We start from the raw sequence: 2,089 nt of genomic DNA on the forward strand, positions 1-2,089 counted from the left end.
TATATATATATATATATATATAGAGAGAGAGAGAGAGAGAGAGAGAGAGAAATATACTGAAATGTATCCTATAATTAAAAATTTAATACTGTCAGTGAAGGTTTAAAAATCAACAATATGTATATGTGATTACCAATAATGAACCATCCCAGCATAAAACAATTGATCAAAGTTTGTGTAGGCGATTGTCTAATCCTTTCCTCATCTCTTTCTTCTTGACGTTGCCGTACTCTAGCCGACAAAGTTAATAATTGCTTAAATACTCCAAATCCACCGCCTACTAATAAATATACGGGAATGTATTCACCCTGTGGACAGTCGTAAAGATACAGTCCACCGATCACCATCATACAAATTGGTACAACTATCGTTACTCCAAGAATGATGGTACATCCGACTGGAAAATAACGATTTTACATTTTGTATACAGTTATTTATAAGGTTTTCCTGAAGTATTTTATTTTCATCCTTTCATCTATCATCAATACTTAATAAATATATTGACTTACTTGTGCCTAAGAGCAGAACAACAATATTTTTTAAAAAATCAAATATGCCTTTGGATATTTTACGAGCTTCTCTCATACGACCAAATAAAGAATCATAAGATGGCGGTGGTGCTGGAAAAAAAATATAGAGAAATAGACGTATTTGATTTATAAATACGTGGACTGCATTTGAAAATGTCACCTGAGTATTCCATAATATCATCTTATCTTTGTTTATCAACATTGAATGAACAAGGTATATTAAATCTATAGGAAGAGACACTCAAGTGACATTTCCGAACATAGAAGATGCACATACTACAAAAGTCTAGGATAACGTACCATTAGGATCTATCGCCTCCTCATACGAGGGTGGCGCACCACGTTCGTTGGTCAATGTGGAGGGATGACCGAGGGGTAAATTAATATTATGATAGGATGGTGGCGGAGTGCAGCAGGTCGATGTAATCTGCGTGCTTGTGCCAGGATTTCCGCCCTCCACCGTTGCGGTGGAAGCATTTGTGGCACGGCTAATCGAGCTCAAAGGCATTTCTTCCCGTGCAGCGCCGGTTACTGTCCTATTCCAATACATAAGGCTCGCTTTCCAAACAGATTCGAGGATATCAGCGTAATCGCCCTCCCTCGCTGTTTACATTGGCGAATGCTGGTCTTTATAACCTAAAACTCGCACGTTCAGAGATTGTTTGCCTCCCCTCGTCCCGGAGAGGGGAAGCTTGATCTGCGAGAAAATCTTCGTTCCTCCGTATCCGAGGGATTCACATTTACGAGTCAAATAGAGAACGACGAGTCTCCAAAAACGTTTCAAAACGAAACCCTGATATATAGCGTGTTATTTCCATCTTCCATGATATAAGAAACAATTTGGAGCAACATTTTGATTGGTCAAAGAGCAGCCGTCATGTTCAAGATTGTGCATCCTTGAAAATGAAATACCATGATCGAAGCCCTACCGTATTATCTTGGTACGTTGGAAAACACCCTGTTTCTCTTGGTTGTGTTCCAAAATTGATTGCCAGTGCTAAAAATGTACAGTATACGTGACATAAACTATAAATTTTCAATGCTGACAGTGAATTTTGGAACACAGCCCTTGTTGGAAAGTTCCCCAGTTCTCCTTACAAGTGATTTTAACTAGATTAGTATCATAACGCCATCTATCATATGTTGAGAAGTTTTATTCAGTTTGGATTCCCTGTCTTGCAAAAGATTTTGAGGTTACGATTATAACCTCTTTTGATAAATAGTATACAATATCACTGATAATTGATATCAAATATGGCTACAAAAAAGATCAATGGATTATTTATGCCTTTTAATCAGTTATATAAACGAAATGTATTCATGGTAGATGCTATTACAAAATGCACATATGCAACCACTGATAAAGTTGATCAAGTTACTCATACTGGTCAGGTGAGATGTCCTTGATTCAATCACAAAAAATTTTTTTACAAGATATTACTTTACATATTCAAGTAACAAAATTCATGTAGATCAATAATACATCATACATCATCCGGATTTATAAAGATATATTTATTATACTTATTGATTATTAGATTATTAGATATATATATATA

At 35.9% G+C, this 2,089-nt stretch overlaps 2 protein-coding genes across 2 annotated transcripts in view; one reads left to right on the forward strand and one right to left on the reverse strand.

Annotated features, from left to right (window-relative positions):
* LOC108689194 overlaps positions 1 to 1,312 on the reverse strand; it is a 2,851-nt gene extending 1,539 nt beyond the window's left edge. Inside the window, exons 1-3 of the mRNA XM_018195859.1 lie at positions 831 to 1,312; positions 510 to 620; positions 134 to 397 (exon numbers count right to left, since the gene is read on the reverse strand). Coding sequence (XP_018051348.1) covers positions 134 to 397; positions 510 to 620; positions 831 to 1,080 — 625 coding nt within the window. The 5' untranslated portion in view covers positions 1,081 to 1,312. The remainder of the gene's footprint in view (positions 1 to 133; positions 398 to 509; positions 621 to 830) is intronic.
* A 370-nt stretch (positions 1,313 to 1,682) lies between these two features.
* Positions 1,683 to 2,089, forward strand: part of LOC108689208 (NADH dehydrogenase [ubiquinone] iron-sulfur protein 6, mitochondrial) — a 2,640-nt gene continuing 2,233 nt past the window's right edge. Inside the window, exon 1 of the mRNA XM_018195875.1 lies at positions 1,683 to 1,922. Within this exon, the coding sequence (XP_018051364.1) occupies positions 1,785 to 1,922 (138 nt within the window). The 5' untranslated portion in view covers positions 1,683 to 1,784. The remainder of the gene's footprint in view (positions 1,923 to 2,089) is intronic.

Source organism: Atta colombica, unplaced genomic scaffold (assembly GCF_001594045.1).
Source record: "Atta colombica isolate Treedump-2 unplaced genomic scaffold, Acol1.0 scaffold261, whole genome shotgun sequence".
Classification (NCBI taxonomy): Eukaryota; Metazoa; Arthropoda; class Insecta; order Hymenoptera; family Formicidae; genus Atta; species Atta colombica.